Genomic DNA, 17,352 nt, shown 5'->3' with positions numbered 1-17,352 from the left:
ATGTACCGAAAATTAGACCCTTGACTTAGGCAACCTGTACTGACAGACATGTCGGACCGGTTGCCTGTCCGTAGGCGCAAACGTGCCATCTCTTCGCATATCATGTGCACCTGATACCAGGAGTAAAAATCCGACATCTCCCATCACAATTTTGAGAGGAGCGATTCGCAACATTGTTGAAGTTGGGAAAGAAGCGATTTGCAACATTGTTGAAGTTTGGAAATGATAGATTTGCAACATTGTTGGATTTGCAACATTGTTGAACTTTGAAGAGGGGCGATTTGCAACATTGTTGAACTTTGAAGAGGGGCGATTTGCAACATTGTTGACTTTGCCAAAATGCTAAATAGGCCAGAATTCCGAAATGTACTGAAAATTAACCCCTTGACTTACGCAACCTGTACTGACAGACATGTCGATCGGTTGCCTATCCGTAGGCGCAAGCGTGCCACCTCTTTGCACATCATGTGCTCCTGATACCAAACTGCTAAATCGGCCAGCATTCCAAAATGTACTGGATATTAGCCCCTTGACTTAGGCAACCTGTACTGACAGATATATCGGACCGGTTGCCTATCCGTAGGCGCAAACGTGACACCTCTTCGCACATCATGTGCTCCTGATACCAGAATAAGAATTTGGCATGACTTTCAATTGAATATCGATACTTACCTCCTGTATTAGCAGAACGTGTTGATCGATAAGGTATTATAATTTTTAATTCTATCTCGAAACTTACCTATTGTATCCGGATATCATGAACAGCGAAGAGATGTGTCAGGGAAAGAAGGAAAATTAATAGGAAACATTCTAGAAATTGAAGAGAAATAACGGGAACTGTCTGGAGCCTTTAGGAGTTGCTAAGAGATATTAGGGGGGGGGGGGAAGTGTTAGGGGGTGTTTGGAGACGATAGAGAGTGTTTTAAGGTGTTAGAGGGTGGTAGGAGTTGTCAGTGTGTATTAGGAGCTGTCAGGAAATGTCTGGAAGTGTAAAGGAAATGTTAGATTGTGTTAGAAGGACGGAACGTGAAATAGCGCCATCGGTGGCAGAAAGCCCAAGCTTATGGTAAAAATAGTTCTCACTGTTGCTGCTAGATGGTGCGATTGAGTAAAGGGTCGATAATTATTTTTCCATTAAATAACTATTCATAAAAATGATTAATGTGACATATGATGTCTTGTAGACATCATATTGATGTTGACATAGATGTTCTTGTAACTTCATTATTTTATTTAAATTAAACCTTCCTTTAAAAAGAAATATAATAAAGTATATCAGTGGCGCCATCTTAGAGATATTGTGGGAACTATTCACATCAGATCGTGAAATTAACCATCAGACGGTAACAGTTATCGTTAAAGCGTAACAATGATTATTACAGCGTAACGATAATCATCAAAGCGTGATGGTGATTATCAGAGCGTGATCGTGACCTTTAGGCGTCATGATGATCAGGCCATGACCTTGACTATCAGACCGTGACGATGATCATCATACCGTAATCAGAATGTGACCACGATAATCAGAGCGTAGCGATGATCGACAGAGACAGCGATGGTAATGGTCACGGCTACGATTTGATTGTCACGCTCTGACGATCATCGTGACGTCACGGTATAAAGGTCACGGTTACGGTCTAATGGTCAAGGTCTCGGTCAATCTCTGATGGTCAGGGTTACGGTCACGTTTTGAGGGTGAAGGTCGCGTTCCAATAATCACGGTCACGATGTGATGATCACATATCATGCTCTGATAACCAGTATCACTCTGTAATGATCTCGATTACAATGACTCTCTGGTGATAACCATCACGTTCTGATCCTTGGAGCATGACCATGCCGACCGTCAGACCGTGATGTTTAATTAAAATTTATAATTATTAGTAATTATTGCACAAAGTATTGACGTCATGTTCATCAGTCAATATTTCAGTTACATCTTGTCCAACTCAGATTGGTACTAAGAAAAAGAACACAATACGATTTTCCGTTTATGTATATAATGATATATTCCTTCAGTTGTTACATGTCAGTTCTCTCTGTTATTCAAAATGAATATCCATAGATCGCGACAATTCATTCGATGCGGTTACGTCCAAAAATTTTGAAGATGTTACCTTTTTTTCACACAAATTCTTGATCAAATTCATTGAACGAAAAACGTTCCCAAGCTTACAAAGTAATAGGATTTTGCTCACATTTCGCAAGAACGACATACTAAGTATAATTATTAATATATACAGATCAAGAAATAATACATATAATATAATACAGTCGCATAACATAACAATTATCATACAACGTATACATAGTAGTAACTAATAGTAAAACGTAACGCAAAATGTAAATAAAGCACTAACAATAGCGTAGGGTATCTGCTATACGTTATACAAAAAATTGTATTCTAGCTTTTCTTAACACTTTCGTAGCCGATGATCATAGCGCGCAATTGAAAACTGATAGTCATTCAGACCTTTCAGAAATGTATAGCTGGCTGCGGCAAGGCTGTCGATAGGGTAAGAATAACAATTAATATAATTGTTTTATAATAGCATTCTTTTAGCTTATTCATTGAAACTAAAAGATATTTTAATATTACAAATCAAAATAGAAGAAGATAACATTTATAAGAACACAAATTTTTATATGCAATAATTTCAAGCAAGAAGAATATAATACGAGCCAAGTCGATATATCCATGTCTAATAGTTTTTAAAGCCGAGAGCAGTACACATTCTTTAAACTAGATAAACAAATGACTGTATTTTTTGTTGTTGCTATATCAAAATACAAAGTTGAAAGCATAATTATAAGTTTTAACAAATTGTGTTTCGGGCTAAATAATCACACATGTGTGTTATAGATTTGTATTGTACACATGTACAAATTTCCTATTGTTTTTGAATGTTCTAACTAAATGGAAATTTTCCATTTTCAGTTAATATTCTTGTTGCTCGTCTCCTTTTTCCTTCTCTTCCTCATCCCTCATTATGTATAATTATCTTTCATTCACATGATTCCATTTATCTTTATCTTTACGTTATAAAGATAAACGACATAATTACATAAAAAAAAAAAACTTGCAATTAATTTATCGTTAGACACTTGCTGCAACCATAAATTCGACTCGTAAAGTTGTCTGCCTCGTTATAAAAAAGAATGAAGTACAGTTATGTCGGTGGCAACTACCTATAGATTTAATCAACGGCTATCAGCTATAGATTAACAAATGACGTAAATTATATCATCGACTGCGAATTTGTTAAATGTCATTTCTCCTTCGGTTTCGGTCCCTGTGTTTCTTCTTACGTACAAGAGTTACAAGTTAATCGTAGACGATTGGAAAAAACAAAATTTGCACCTGCTACGAGATTTTCGTTGTGCTGTTTCGTCAACCCTGTGTACACGATTATGGTATTTGAGCGACAGTCAATGAAAGATCGAACGAATCGTGATGACGAATACTGTAAACGGAATGAAGTCAAGTGGCCTTTCGAAGCCAACCCAGCTATAATACAATGCGAGGTACTTTAAGAAACATTCCGTTTTCGCATAGTTACAGTGGACCGAGGTAGGAACAGTTATCGCGCGACAAGTAACAGAATCGTACGAAACAATTATTTCCGTAATAGTCTTCGCGTATCGAATATCACGTTCGACATTTATGAAAGTTCTGCCAAGTATTATTTCATTGTTCTTTTTCTCCTCTTTTTCTTTTATTTTTGCAAAATCGAGCGTGTCTTGGAACGTTGGTAACTCGTCGAAGCAACTATGCGCAGGTTCAAACTTCTCGAAGGATGCGTCTGTCTTTAAAAAATTTGAAAAAATAAAATTTCCAGCGTCGTCGCTGTTTTGTCTCCCTGTATTTCGCGGCGCGCGTACATCTTATCATTAGACTACACAGGGTGTTCCGTAGTTGATGGTGTAACCGACGAGGAGGCACTGATCTTTTATAAAATAAACGCATCGATTTCTTTTCGCGTGTTGAGTTCATAGAGATATTATAGATAGAGTAAAGGAGCGTTCCGACCGTTCAATAGCTAAACAGAGAAAGAAAACCGCGGTACCCTACTCATCTCTATCTACCAGCGCATTTTTATATCGTTTTCATGTTAATCATGAATGGTTACCGTTTATACTTTTACTAACGACTAGACTGCGGATCTTGATGCAAAATAAAATCTTCGCGAATTTATTTTACTCTGCAAATATTGTAACATGAACTTTACTTTCAATCTTTCTTATATTCTTGCATATTGTTTGCATTTTATACTTTCTTGCACATTCAAATTTCCTATAAATGCATAAAGATCCGCAGTCTACTAATGACATATACATTTTACATACACAGTAATAAAAGTACAGAAATAGATACGGTACCCTGTTTTTTGTTCTCTTTCTAACGGTAGGACATTTCCACTTATAGGCAGGCTTACGTCTCCCTAGCTTTATCTATAATAACACTGTGATTGAATTACCTCTGCTTGGTCGTGCCGTACGTCACGGAACACCTTGTATACAGGGTGACTCTAGAAACTAGAACAAGTTGGAGCTATTTTCTTAACGAAGATTCAACAATCGATACAGGACTAATTTTGCCTCTTCTTTTTAGAGCAACAGTGCAAGTGCGATGTACGCATTCATTTACTTTTTAAATGGAACCATGCTTCTTTTTTTACATGAATTGATTCTTCTCGCCATAGTGTATATGAAAGTACTAGCGTATAACTATTGGATATGTTTCTGAGATAAGTAAAAGACTGTTTAAAACTCTTGAAATCGATTTCATCATTCAAAGCTCCAAATTCTATTTATCATATTCTAATGGACTCTAACATATTTCAAAATGAAAGGATCAAAGTAAACTCAAGTGATAATTTTAAGATTAACCTAAACGAAGTAGCGAGCTGCAAAAAAGCTGTCCAGTTTCTCAAACGGATTAATTCATTTGACCAAATTTAACACATTCAACAATGTATATTATAACGACTAGACCTAAAATTGTTAATTTGCAATTTGCAATCAGTAATAGTCACTAAAAACTTCTGTTGCTGAAGCGATTTTAAAAACAAAATATCAATATTCCAAATACTATCTTAAATACACTTCGTCTTCAGCTATCTTTTTCGTTCATAAAAGCATGTTTATAATATTCGATGCAGCATTTTGTCCATTTCTATTGCACTTGATAAATATATTGAACCCATTCCAAACCGACTCAATCTGGTACGGTTTGAATACAAAGATAAAGTATAACATTTGTACATACACAACGATGAGAAGAATTGATTTATCTAAAAGTTGCCTGGTTCCGTTTAAGAAACAACCGTGTAAGCGTATTCCACTACGTACACCATTCTATCATCGGTAACACTTTCAAAAGCACTGCATCAACCTTTCGTACCTACGTTCGAGAATAATCTACAATTCGCCCTAGATTCTAGAACCGCACTGTACAATGTTTTAAAGCGTTCTAAATAGACGATAAAAATCGTTACACATCCACGCTAAATCATTCGATAACGTTACATTGGCAGTGATGTAGCTTTTACGTGTTTGCTCAAGGACGAAGCATCTCGTTCGCGTGTAGAGCAGTTCGTGTGGTTAAGATTGTTCGACGACGTCCGCGGGTGGCTTGGACGTGGCCTCGTTGTTCGCAAGCGTCGCCTCGCTGCACGGCTGCGGAGATTCGACCTTCTCCGGCGCGACACCGTCCAGCTTCGTCTCTGATTTCATCGACGCGTTCAAGCTTTTCAAAAAATTGCCTAGGTGTTCAGCTGCGATGGGATTGTTCGCCCACTCGTTGGAGGGGAACGCGGCCAGCAGCCTCTTCTGAAACATTTCCGAGGTGAGCTGTTTGTCGTCGGATGTTGTCTTGACGTCGGATTTCGTCTCGATATCGTTCGTCGTGACCTCGACCGCGTCGTTTGGGACCTTGGTCGAAATTTCGGAAGACTTGGACCCGTCCGACGGGGACGGGGATCCTTGTTCCACCGCGGAGCACCGTTTGCTGGAAGGACTTTCGATCGTCACCGAGCTGGAGTCCGGGCTGGCAGGTGATTTACTACTCGACACTTCGGCGGTTGTGTTGTTCTTTGCAGGACTTGGAGCAGGCGTGTCGTCTATTCCGTTGGAAGCAGCGTTCACGCTCTCGCTGCTACGACTAGCGGCATTCTCGTTATTCGCGCTGGTTGTAGTGTCCCCAGGAGGTGGCGACGGAGACGCCGTGGACGACACTCTCGGGCTGGCCGCTTCGCGTTGAGGAGTCTGACGCGTCGAATTGTCCGGCTCTTTGCTAGAATCGTTGCTCGTTTGCGGATTCGATTCGCGCGGTGCCTCGGTAGATGCCGGTTTATCTCCGTTGTTGACATTATTATTGGCACTGCTTCGCGGCGAGTATCGATTGTTGCTTTCTGCGACCGGTGAATACTTGGTTTGGACGGACAATTGTTGGCCAGTGTCGGTGGAATTGGGAGTCTCGTTGTTTCGAAACGCGTTCGCCTTGTTTATCTCGTTCGCGAGGGATCTGTTCACACACGCTGGGGTTGATCTTTCGCTCGGTTGCTGGTGTTTACCGATTGGAACCGCCAAAGGAGCGACCGACGACCTGGCAGGCTTCACTGGCGCGCATTGAGCGGCTAGGTGACTCTTTCCTGGTGGTACGTTGCAGTTAATAGAGCGGTTGTCAGGGTTCGAGATACCTGAGGAATTCGAATCGGGTCCGCGCGGCAGCCTCAACCTCGCGTCCATTTGGAACTGTTGAAGATTCGGCGCTTGACTGAGGACGTAGAGACTCTGCAAACTGGGGAAAACGGACGACAGATTCGTGTTCGCTCGACTGGTGCTCATCGGGCTGGAGAGTCCAGGAGCGTAGACCGGAGCACGCGTCGGCGTAGGAATCGGGCAGTCGTTGACTCGATGCGCAGCCGGGGTCAGAGAACCGGGAGGTGCTCGATAGTACCTGTGGCCACCCATCAGTGTCACTACTTGTCCCTGATCCGGAATGTTCGACATGTTATCTCGAACCGGCGGTTTGGGCTTCAACTTGGACACCGGCTGCGGTATCCTCAACGGATGCATGTCTACCTTCTTTCCGCCGCTGAGGTCCAAGATGTCCCGCGAATCCTGATCTCGTTTCCGTTTGGTAGGTGTCGACTGTCGTTGCGGAGCAACCATCTCGCGTTCCGTTTGTTTGGTCTGTCTCGGCTTAGGCGGTGCTGGCATTCTTATCTGTCCAGCCTTCAGAGCTTTCAGTACCCGTGGATCGACGGATCTGTCGTTCAGAGTGATGCTGGGACTCACCTTTCCCAAGGTATTCTTTCTGTTGTCTTTGGAGGCGATAGGCTCGACGAATCCGGCGCTGCTACCGGGTGACTTTGGCGCCGTTAGAGTTATACTGAGGCTCGCGGGGATATTAAGTCCGCAACCGTCCAAAATATTTCTCGTGTCGTTCGAAAGCATCGGACTCGACGACGATTTCGAAGCTTGCGTTGCGTGGGTTCGACTGGGGCCAGGTTCTCCCAGCGCGTTCGCAGATCTCTTCGCGGGAATAACGTGCTCGGTGGGCAGCTTTCTCGGGGACTTGGCATTGGTTTGCGCAGGAACTGGCGAAGAAGAAGGAGGAGCAGGAGCTACAGCAGCGGAAGTCTGTTTCTTCGCGGTTTGAGCTTGAACCTGATGCTGCCTTTTTCGCTTGATATCAAAAATCGGTAGCCCTGGCGGGCACTTTCTCTTCACCGCTCCCGCTGGGAGTATCGGAGGATCGTTGGAGAAAGTGTACACATCGACCTTTGCAGGATTGCTGGACGTGTTGATGTTCACAGTGGTGGCATTCGCACTCTTTGCGTAACCGAACGCACGCGCGTCCACGTCACTGCACTGTTTGTTCGCGTTCACTCGAGCGTTCCCGCTAATTCCACTCGCGGCAGTAACACGTTTACTCGCGTTGACCGTGTTTCCGCTTGCGTTTACACCGACATTCTCGACGTTGTTCTTCTTCTGCGCTTCCGCGTTGCTTGACGTCTCGGTCGAAACAGCGTCCTGTTCCTTTTTCGCAGCGTTACCATTACCATCGCTTTGCGTACCGCTCGATTCGCTACCGGGCTTACGACTAGCCTCTTTCCCTTTAGAATTCGGTTCCGATGGTATGTCGAGACTCGTCTCTTTGGCGGTTAACTGAAAGCCTTGAAGAAATTGTTTCTTCTCCTGCTGTTCGCCTGGTTTCTTCGGCGCTATTTTCAACGGGGTACTCGCGATTTTCTCAGAACTGGACCGTTCCACGAAGGTAACTCTGCGTCTTTGTTTCTCTTGCTTGTCCGCCGACTGTTTCTCCCTGTTTCTTTGAATTTGTTGAACGACTAACTTGTTAGGGGAATCTCTCTGCTCCATTTGACCACCGCAGTGCAGTAATACATTGCTGATAACCTTGGGCTTGTTTGGACTCACGTTGGTTGGCGTGCACTGTTTCAGCGTTATCTTGACTCCGTTCGAGTTCTGTCCGCTACCTATGCTAACCACGCTGAACTCGGGATTGGAGGACTTGGTTTCCGTGCTTGGGACGCTCTGTTCCTTCGAGTTCCAGCTGACCGCTGGACTTCTTAAGACCTCGTACCTTCCGTCTGGATTCTTCAGTATCTTAATGGGCGTTTTGATTTGCTTGGTCGTCTCGTTGTTCGAGGTAGGCGACCCCGTGACCGTCGTCGTCGTTGCCGTCGTCGTTGTCGTCGTATTCGTTGAAGAAGCCGAAACCGTCGTCGAATTCGCGGTCCTCGACGTTGCAACGCTACTTGCAGGTTTCTCCGCTTGCTCGTCGGCTTTCGTGTCGATTTTCTTGACTTCCGCCGTATGCTGTTCGTTCGAAACATGGCTTTGATTGTCCAACGTTTGTTTCTCGTCACGGTTGCTCCCAGATCCGACTTCCGTCTTCGATTCCACGTTGTTCTCGAGACTGTCTACGTTGATGGTGTTTCTTGTAGTGACGGCAGCGTCAACCGGAGGTAAACTTGCACCGAGACCGGGCGTGGAAGGCCTGTCATGCGGAGGCGCTTCCAACGTCTGCTCTTCCAACGCTACTCGGTAGAAAAATCGCATCGGAGCATTCTGAAAGCACAATTGTGAAATGTTACAGAGGCGAAGCCAATATTCGCAGAACAGTGTTTTCCGAAATAGAGAAGGCGATCGGGAGGAAAAGAGCACCTTATAAACCAACGAATGAAAATATTGAATGCAGAAAAATGTGGATAAATTGTATATATTAGGTGAACTGGAAGGTAACGTCGTTTTTAAATACTTGTTTATCACTCAAGTCGTTGATTTTTATCAATCTGGCATTGAAAATTTGCACAATAGATGACAAAAGGCTGTTGATAACGATGGCATAACTGATTAAAAATAGAAATTTATTAAAAATCTGTTTGAATTTAATGTAAAAGAAACGACATTACTTTCCAGTCTACCTGATACACTTATACGTCTGTAAATTCTTTTGCATAAACACAACAAAAGCTCTAATATGAACCCATGACATCTATTACCCACGGGGCGATGTTATCCTGTTACATTAACGCGAAATTTAATTATAAATATTTATTCACAAATGTAGCGATTAACTCCGCTTTACAATGCAAGTAACCTTGAAGAGGTTGTATGTATATTTACTATTTATTTGATTTAATAAATATCCTCTTTCTTCAATGTTAGTTCAACAAAGTTATAACAACTATGTTACTGGGACTTAAGTTTGTTCTCTCTGTCGCATAATTTATTTATTTCTGCTAGCGTTTTATTTGACTATTACATCCTTACAAATATATTTTATATTTGACTTATTTTGGCATTGAAAAAGATACTAGTTGGCTCTTGACATATCTTAACGTAGAATAATTTATACTGCAGTTCAATGGAACGAAATCAATAAGAACAACGTAATTTTGAATCGATTGAAGTAAATCTGGGGTACGGAAACGTTTCTGTTTCGGAGGGGACCGCCTTTCGAATAGTTTGGAAATCGCTGGTTTAAAATAGTCGGAGATTGCCATACCCTTTTCCACGCGTAAATATAGGCGACGTCCATGAGTGTCCAGTGTTCCGGAAGCGGGGCACGTCGGTGGCAAATTTCAATGGTATATCTCGTCATGTCGACGCTGTACTTCAAAGCTAAGAATTTCTTTAAATGCGCTATGGTCACCAGAGCCGGACACTGAAGGTACCGCCTGTTATTCGTTGAATTCGTGTTATGGATGCTGTTATTGTTGATATTATTATTGATATTAGTTTGGCTGTTGGATCCGTTCAAATTGTTGACCTCGTCCATATTGCTAAGCAGCATGGTCTGCGGATCCGCTCCAGGTGGTAGGTACTCTAAACTTAAGCTGACCGCGTCTTCTGGGGCGAAGATTAACCTTCCGCTCACGTCTTCCCCGCGTTGCTCGGGGGTCGCGAAGTCGGCTGAAATGTGCATTCCTCTGTTAGATGAATTCATATGAAAAACACACGCGTTTCTGTTACAGAGAAAGGATCTAAAGCCTTACCGTGCTCCGGATGCTTCTTGTAGAACTCTCTTCTCTTGCGCATCTCTTTATGGTACAATCCGGGAACCAATTTGTACACGATGTCTTGCAACGCTTTGTCCGCTCTGAAAAATAACCATTGGTCAGGGTATTTTCTTAATGTCGAAGCTTTAAGTGACTTTAAATGAAAACAGTGATAGTTTAACCCTTAGAAGCCTGATTTTCCAAATGAAATTTAAGAGAATATCGATGTATTTATTATTTGAACAATTTTTAAAGTTGACGTTTATTTTTTTTAACCTTTATTCGAAAGAACATTACGCAATGTTAACATAGATACATTGAAACTTAGGGCATTTAAGGGTTAAAGGAGATTGGAAAATTGAACGTTTCAAAATGATAATAGCATAAGTACGAAAGCTCCTCTGATACTAATTATAAGAGGTATATCGTAAAGGAACTGTAGAGGTCGAAAACGTTCCATTTCTTTTTGCGTAGAGTCTACACTGTAGACTGACTAGTATATCTTAAATTCAAGACTTACTTGATATTCGGTTTGGCTTTGTTGAGAACATGCTTGCAAGACGGGCAATGAGCTTCCGCGTTGAGGTGTTTCAAAATACAGCTTCTGCAAACTGAGCAGCGAAATTAAAATTAGGGTTATCGTTCACGATCTCGAGGTGCATAACGCGCATAGGAAATCCAATTCACTTACACGAATGCAAACACTCGACGACGGTGGTCGCGTCTATGAGGTACCCTCTGCACAACGGACAAATGAGATAGGGATTTACCTCGCGAAGGTAAGTCCTCTTACCCGTCCCAGACATCTTTCTTATTGCGAAACGGAACTGTCCGTGGTGGTACCTGTAATCAGAAACGCGGTTCGATGTAATCCCACCATCCGGAAAACCGCAACGCGAAAAAACGTTCTCGGCGCCGGCCGACGTTTTCGGTTTATAGAAGAAGAATCGAGAAAGGAGATCCTTTGTGTGACAAAGTAAATTGCACTTTAGAATCATTTTTCTGCCGTTCGATCGTTCCGTATGCAACCGTCGTTTCTTATCTAGCTTACATAAACTGACGTATCTTGTTCGGATTGAAAGTGTTTACTGTCTGAGTCGTCTTAATTCAAATTCAATTCAGCATTTCGGTTGCTCAAGTGACCGAGTCATCGTGTTCGTCGATAAAACTTGCTTGCGAGATTGCAGCAAATTAAATGTAGGAATTAAATCTGTTACTGCGATGAACGTATATATTATAGTTCGTAAGTTTCCGGACACTTGCAAATTTGCAATTTTATCAAATAAACGCATCTTTTTCATCCAATATTTGAACAACCGACTGGTTGAGAGAGAATGCTATTCCATCAGGACGAAGGATTATTAGAAATGATTTCATTTTTATGCCTAGCGCTAAAGCGTGATTTGAAAGAATTAGAAGACAATCAGGAACAGCAAATAATGAAGTGGCTCCCGCAATCGCCTGATCTCCAATTGAGAAATTACGGGATGAATTAGACAGGAAGGAATAAAGTGTGTAAATAGCGAAGAACTGTTGCGCGCACAATTAAAAACAAGTTGAGAAGAAATTGAGACAAGAAGATTAAATAATTGATCGTGAGAATGGACGGTTGGTGCAAGCAATTATTTCGAAACGGAGCGGATACATAAACGAACGAAGTATTTAAATATTATATAGCATTACCGGTGCCTCGCGGTTTCACCCGAGCGGAGTACTATTTATTTTATGTCGTTCGCATTCGATCGCGTGTTCCTTCGTGAATCAGTAGGTGACTGTCTTTTGTTCTCCGTAACTCAGATGTTTTAATCGATATCTCCGATAGCTGTTAGAGATGGCGTGAAATGCTACTTTTGAATCACTCGTGGTTCAATCACGTTCTTTCTCAATCGCGATGATTTTTCACAGTCATTCGTGATTCTTCGTGATCGCTTCTGATTGGTACAGAACATTCTTTTCACTTTTCACGAATTATATTGTTCTTAGGTTATATATGTATCATAATATGGTCTAAAAGCAATGTTAATATAATTTTCATACAATTTCAATTTGACTCATTTGTAGTTTCTTGAATTTCCGCTAAGGGAAGACAGTGATACATTAACAATAATAATTGTAATTAATTGTAAGTAATTGTAATTAACAATAATAATTTGACTCATTTGTAGTTTCTTGAATTTCCGCTAAGGGAAGACAGTGATACATTAACAATAATAATGAATAATTGTAAGTAATTGTAATTAACAATAATAATTTGACTCATTTGTAGTTTCTTGAATTTCCGCTAAGGGAAGACAGTGATGCATTAACAATAATAATGAATAATTGTAAGTAATTGTAATTAACAATAATAATTTGACTCATTTGTAGTTTCTTGAATTTCCGCTAAGGGAAGACGGTGATACATTAACAATAATAATGAACGTGAACCGCTTCTGAAACGCCATCTTTCGGATCACGGTCACGATCGAAGTTTAATCACGACTGCGATCGTGATTGTCTGATCACCGTGAAAAATCATTGTTAGTGATTTTTCACGCCATCCCTAATAGCTGTGGTCCGCGGTTTCGCCCGCGTGGAATACTAACGTTGCAACCCCTTTTTACCTCCTTAGAAGTTGAATTTCGAAATATCCTTGTATGCATCATAAAGGAAATCTCTGTGCAAAATTTCAGCTTTCTAGGTTCAAGAATTAAGCCTGGGCGTTGATACGTCACGGCTTTCATTCTTACGTATATGTGGACCGTTTATTTTGAAAGTGGTGTAAATCCATTTGCAGCCCGTAAGTATACGTCAGTTTAGTAAAATACGCCTAAAGCTAATTTATTGGGTTGTCTGGAAAGTCCGTGGCGATTTTTGATAGGTGGTACGCGTCTGTTTATATTGGAATGGTTGAAAACAATTAACATGGGTGCATCCCTTAAAAGGTGGAAAAGTCGTGGAACAAAATGGTATTTATATAATTCAATAAATATATATCAAAATATATAACCAATATATCCGATATATAACCAAATTACATGTTGATAAAACAGTAGAAACATTGCCAGACTTCGTATAATTTGCCTACATTTTTTAATTAACAGATATTGTTAACCTTTAATTTTCTCGAAACAAGAGAAAATGTACTTACACCATTTTCAAAATAAACGGTCCATATATAGATTTAGTACATAGCATTTAGCAAAAATAAATATTTCACGTGATATCAAATTGAACACATGATACAATTGTACAGTGGGTGTAGAATGTATTCGTACATCGATCAATTTCCCAAAAAGCTTTTGTGTGCGATTGTAGTTTCTTAACTTCTTTTTTTTATAATCAATGATATCTTACATATTCTCGGAAGTCTCTAAGATAGATATAGTCCAAACAATATTTACTAGTTAATATAATTTGCGAAATTAACAAGAAAATACGAAAAATTGAATAAAAGTATAGAAGCAAGAAGCATTTGTACGATTCTTATGACGAACCATTTACAGTAGAGTTTGTAACGTAAACACGTTAGTTTATTGCTCCGTACCAATTAGGAAACATCAAATTTCCAGGAAAGTACTTTTAAAAATCGCTCTAATAGAGGAATTGAAGAAGATCCCACTTCGAATAACTAATAATTTAGTTAACACGTTGATCGCCAAGCTGATACTCGTGAAAATCTCTACGTGGTTAAAATTACGTTTCGAGACAATTGGAAAGTGCGTAACCTAGCATTTGTCATGGTAGTTATTTTTCTAATCTCATCATACTCACAAAGTCTATTCAGATTCATTTTTATCGATAATATGACTTCGAAATCGATCCTTTTAATTCCTTAATAAAAAGCTCTGTCACCCTTATATGGGTGACGTGGCGACCAACGTGTTAATTTAACGCTTAGAAGAGTTGCGATAATTATAAAATCAAAAGGGAATCCCACGAAGGAAGTATTACATACTTGTAAATTAATGTAAATCTTCTTTTTTTTTTAACGAAGTTTTAAAAATTAAACAGTTGTGCGAATACTTATTGCTTCGATATTTCTATCGATTAATTGTCTTTTTCTTGTTAATTTCGCAACTTACATAAATAGCTATTTTTTTTTTTGTATTTGAAAACGATCGTTCGACTGGTCGCGGTAGATCTGGCGTTAAGCAAGAGTTATCACCGACAAGAGTAATCGTCCCGTTCGCGTCCATCGATAACGAGATGCGGGACGATAATTCGCACGATTCGCAGACAAATCGCACGACATAAGAAACGGTTAGGCCGTGTCACGGTGTTTAGCCCACTTTCCCGAAGGTTTCTCAGGTAGCTAGAATCCCGTTGCCTAGCTCTCTGTCCCCCCCACCATCGGGTGCCATCCACCCGGTAGGTATATACGGGTGCGTTTTATCCTCGGTCTCCCCGCACGAGAATTGTCCTTTCCGTTTTTCCACTCGCCTGGCGCGCGCGGTGAAACCGCCAAACAGCAGCAGCCCTTGCTACGCGAACCAGACGCGTTGTGGACGTACCCGTGTACCGTCGAATACCTGCTAGTATTGATCGAATATCGCGGCATTTCGCAGAGAGAGCCGCGATAAAGTTCCCTCTCGAAGCTCGGTATCGTTGCCGAAAAACGAGCGCGAGCCCGCTGTTCGTTTGCGTTTTTTGATACGTTCGGCAGGACCCCGGGCGATCATCGGACACTACGAACGCGAAAAACGCTTAAGTGCGGTAGAATCTCGATTATCCTCGATCGAAGCACGGAACAGAATACGATCATCTCAGAAAGACTACGTTGAACAGATGAGGCGTTGCTTTCCAGCGGGATAACGCCGGAATACTCGTTTCTTTAGACCGATCGCACGCGACGCAACCGATTTGAAATTAGTGTCGCAAACCGTTTGCACTCTTTGTTTTACCCACTCCACTATCTTTGTTTTACCTAGATCCACGGTCGTGTGAAACTAGTTTCGGAGTGGTTTGAAACTGATCGGTTGCGTCCGTGTACGATCGGCCTTAAGGTCGATTCAGACTATACGACACGACAAAACATTAAAACACGCGTTTTAATGGAACTATTCACACTTAACAGACACCGACCTGAACGTTCCGTCAACGGGAATAGTGTGAATAGTTCCATTAAAACGCGTGTTTGAATGTTTTGTCGTGTCGTTGGCGGTTCGTGTCGTATAGTCTGAATCGACCTTTGGTCGTTAGAAACAAATTGTTAATGTTTCACTGGGATGTTCTACATCGTTCTTATTCTCCAGATATTGCCCCGTGTGGTTGCTATATATATATTTCTTTTTTCATTAGATGTTCTTCGTGTTAAAAGGTTTAGCTTGACGAGTGACATAAAAATGCACTCGGAACGATATTTTGTTAGCAAATCTGAAAATTTGTAGAATTCACCCTAAAAATTTTCTGGTTTTGAGAATATCGTATCACACGTAAGGTTGGAAACCAGATTTGAATGGTTAGAGGGGTTCTATGAAACACGAGTTGAAGAATATAGAGAACAGGCAAAGGAGAAAACGCGGCGGTGCAACAACAAGGTGATCGAAACATCAAGCTGAATCAAATGTTGAAGACTCTTTGCAGCTTTTTAAACCGATAGCGTCGCTATTTCTCGTTACCAAACCCCAAATCTCCGGCGAATGTGATGCGAAAAGGCAGCTCTGTGTTCTCGGGCAAATTCCCGGAATCGCGAACGCATTTTCTCCTCCTTTATCTCGGTGGACTATCAGACTTGGGTCCAGTCTGGACTAAACACTAGAGACTTCGTTGTTCCTCGTACGATCGTTTGTATTTAGCCGTCTACATGGAGGCCAGTGCGTTGTTATTCCTCGGTAACACTGGGACATATATGATCGAAAGAACTAAGAGATGTACACAGGTTATATATTTCTAACCTTTCTGACATATTCAGACCTGTTCCCATACCACCTACCAAAAATTGGTACAAACTTTCTGGACAAACCAATAAAATTCATGCGATAGAGGGTTAATACCCTGTTTTCGGAGCGTCCGAAAGCGCCGAAAATATCAAAGAGCAACCACCTTGGAAACTCGGAAACTGTCGACACACCTCGGAGGGTGCCACTTTTAAAAGGTTCGAACGGTCGAGGAAGTTTGGACTTCGATCGAAAGCAATTCGAACCGCCCCTCTGCCATCGTCGCTTACGATGCCGCTCGAGAATTTCGCTTCTCACGGACCAAGCTCGATATAAATAGACGAAGTAGTAGTCATCGCAGAACGCCCCGATGTATACCTAAGGCGTGCCGAGCCAGGGGTCTAAATAGTCCGGTTAATTTCTAACGAGATAATTGGACCTCTACGGCGATTCTGTCCCTGATGCACGAGTCGTTCCAGAGGAGAACCAAAAATTTACGCCTCCCGATTCTGGCGACGACGAGTTCCATCGGTGCGAGCGGGCCTTTATTTAGGCGCGTTCCTGCATCGCTGACACGTGCTGCACCCGAGCAATAACAACCCGCGAGCCTACGAGTAGACGAGTAAATACAAACCAGGACATGGGCCAAACCCTAGGCTTCGAATAAATCTGAAGTTTGCCAATGTGTTTGGCAACTTCATTCGTACATTCCGAAGTAGGTAATAGTAAACGCGTTGGTGAGGCACGCCATGTACTAACTAAAAACAACCCATTTTTTAACCCAGACAAAATTTTAAACCAAACGAAATGGAAATAAAAATATTTTTTTCTACTTTCCGCTTTGTAATATCGTAACTTCATTCGTACATTCCGAAATAGGCAATAGTTAACGCGTTGATAAGGCACGCCATGTATTAACTAAAAACAACCCATTTTTTAACCCAGACAAAAGGTATACATAC

General features: G+C 41.4%; 1 protein-coding gene across 1 annotated transcript in view; it reads right to left on the bottom strand.

Moving 5' to 3' along the window:
* Positions 1 to 2,602: 2,602 nt before the first annotated feature.
* LOC128885616 (protein suppressor 2 of zeste-like) overlaps positions 2,603 to 17,352 on the bottom strand; it is a 20,701-nt gene continuing 5,951 nt past the window's right edge. Inside the window, exons 2-6 of the mRNA XM_054139720.1 lie at positions 11,224 to 11,375; positions 11,053 to 11,143; positions 10,530 to 10,633; positions 10,040 to 10,446; positions 2,603 to 9,099 (exon numbers count right to left, since the gene is read on the bottom strand). Coding sequence (XP_053995695.1) covers positions 5,605 to 9,099; positions 10,040 to 10,446; positions 10,530 to 10,633; positions 11,053 to 11,143; positions 11,224 to 11,338 — 4,212 coding nt within the window. The 5' untranslated portion in view covers positions 11,339 to 11,375 and the 3' untranslated portion in view covers positions 2,603 to 5,604. The remainder of the gene's footprint in view (positions 9,100 to 10,039; positions 10,447 to 10,529; positions 10,634 to 11,052; positions 11,144 to 11,223; positions 11,376 to 17,352) is intronic.

Source organism: Hylaeus anthracinus, unplaced genomic scaffold (genome assembly GCF_026225885.1).
Source record: "Hylaeus anthracinus isolate JK02 unplaced genomic scaffold, UHH_iyHylAnth1.0_haploid 11981, whole genome shotgun sequence".
In the NCBI taxonomy this organism is placed as follows: Eukaryota; Metazoa; Arthropoda; class Insecta; order Hymenoptera; family Colletidae; genus Hylaeus; species Hylaeus anthracinus.
Note: the sequence above shows the minus strand (reverse complement) of the source record. Positions and strands in the feature narration are given on the sequence as shown.